General features: G+C 37.3%; 1 protein-coding gene across 2 annotated transcripts in view; it reads left to right on the forward strand.

Moving 5' to 3' along the window:
• Window positions 1–1457: 1457 nt before the first annotated feature.
• LOC105309153 (olfactory receptor 4N2) overlaps window positions 1458–2110 on the forward strand; it is a 5143-nt gene continuing 4490 nt past the window's right edge. For both annotated transcript variants that reach the window (XM_011385248.2, XM_011385249.2), the window contains exon 1: window positions 1458–2035. In XM_011385248.2, the coding sequence (XP_011383550.1) occupies window positions 1487–2035 (549 nt within the window). In that variant the 5' untranslated portion in view covers window positions 1458–1486. The remainder of the gene's footprint in view (window positions 2036–2110) is intronic.

The raw sequence follows: 2110 nt of genomic DNA on the forward strand, positions 1-2110 counted from the left end.
CATTTTTTGAGCATGTACCTTAAATATATGCACATTTATTTATAAAGTGCATATATACCATTAAACTAACATGTATTATAAATATTAAAAATAGAAATTTGAAAAGAATAAACTTAAAATGCAGTGATATATGTGTGTGAATAATTATATATATGTAACAAATACTTATAAAATACTATTTTCTTTCTCCTCCTCCATGGATCATCATGCATCCCTTCTAGAATTAGCTCACAGCACTAAACAGACTGAGCCTTAAATCTGAATTTTCCCCACAATAACTAGTGTTCTTTTTCCTTTACAGACAGAATTCAACTTCTAATTCTAAGCTCTGTAAAGGAGTGATTTTTAGACTAGCAATATTATTTTTAGTTTTTCAAGCACACCAAAAAATCATCCATTATTAAAACTGTGTAAATAATTTCTTTATGTGCTTAAACTAATAGTATACACCTGCATTCTTCTACTACTTGTCAATCAGAATGAAAAAAAGAAAACTCATTCTAAACTTAAGTAACATAACCACAGTAGTTTTAGTTTTCTTGTCTTTGAAAAAATGGATTAGACTGTAGGTTCTTTATTGTTACTTTCACTTATTCTTGCAATGATTTTATGAGTTGAAATAATTAAGTTTCAAAAATTTTATACTGGCAAATTTTGTATTATGGTATATTGTTCATTTAAAGGCTCTTCCTTGGATGTCATACTAGAATCAGAGAAAGAAGGAGATTGGGAGTACATAATAAGTAATTGAGATTCAGATAGTGTCAATTAAGCTCCATCAACAAATTACGGGGTGGCAACACTGGCAACACAGTGGTACTTAACCAGAGATACAGCTAGATACTACTACCTATAGATTAGATGAAAAGTAGAGTTATTACTGAGATCCTGGTGACCAATTTGGAGTCAGATAATACAATGACACCAGATCAGAGGAAAGGCAATAAGAGATTTAGTAAGAGAATACAGAGAACAAAGCAGAGAGTTAGCTGACAAGAACTGGGAATTCGCAGGAATTGAAAAAAAATAAAATACTTAGCAAAAATTGTGGGGTTGGTGGGTGAGGAGAAATGGGGTGTAATCCCAAGAAACTAGCTAGGCTGCAAGTAGAGTGCAACCATAAAAATACATAGATCTTGATAATTGAATTTATGTTGTATATCAATCAGAAGCTTCTCATGTGACTCAAGGAATCCCAAAGTTTAGGTTGCTAATGTCATAAAGAGAGCAGTTCTATAGAAGTACGTGGTTGGATGGGATTAAGAGCCTGGCTTTGAACAGTATTTTTGTTTGTTTATTGGCTTGCTTTAAATTTGGAAGAAGAAAAGTTTCAGAGTTTACCCAGGATATTAGAGACAGTTAAGACATGTTGTTTTAGTTGAAGTGATGGATATGTTAAATATTTTTAGCTGGAGAAACACTAGGGTTTACTTAGAAAAGATAGTAATAACAATAAATTCTTCTTGATGTACTGCAGGCAGAGGAGATGGAGATAGAAAATAGCACAGTGGTGAAGGAATTCATCCTCCTTGGTCTGACCCCGTCTCGAAATATTCAGCTCCTGGTCTTCGTGTTAGTTTTAATTTTCTACCTCATCATCCTCCCTGGAAATTTCCTCATCATCCTGACCATCAGATTGGACCCTGGCCTCACAGCCCCTCTCTACTTCTTTCTGGGCAACCTGGCTTTCCTGGATGCATCCTACTCCTTCATTGTGGCTCCCAGGATGCTGGTGGACTTCTTCTCTGAGAAGAAGGTAATCTCCTACAGGAACTGCATTGCTCAGCTCTTTTTCTTGCACTTTCTTGGAGGCGGGGAGGGGTTACTGCTGGTTGCGATGGCCTTTGACCGCTACATTGCCATCTGCCGTCCTTTACACTATTCAACTGTCATGAACCCTAGGGCCTGCTATGCCTTGCTGTTAGCTTTGTGGCTTGGGGGCTTTGTCCACTCCATTATCCAGGTGGCCCTCATCCTCCGCTTGCCCTTCTGTGGCCCAAATCAACTGGATAACTTCTTCTGTGATGTGCCACAGGTCATCAAGCTGGCTTGTACAGACACCTTTGTGGTGGAGCTTCTGATGGTCTTCAACAGTGGTCTGATGACCCTC

This window comes from Pteropus vampyrus, unplaced genomic scaffold (genome assembly GCF_000151845.1).
Source record: "Pteropus vampyrus isolate Shadow unplaced genomic scaffold, Pvam_2.0 Scaffold677, whole genome shotgun sequence".
Taxonomy (NCBI): domain Eukaryota; kingdom Metazoa; phylum Chordata; class Mammalia; order Chiroptera; family Pteropodidae; genus Pteropus; species Pteropus vampyrus.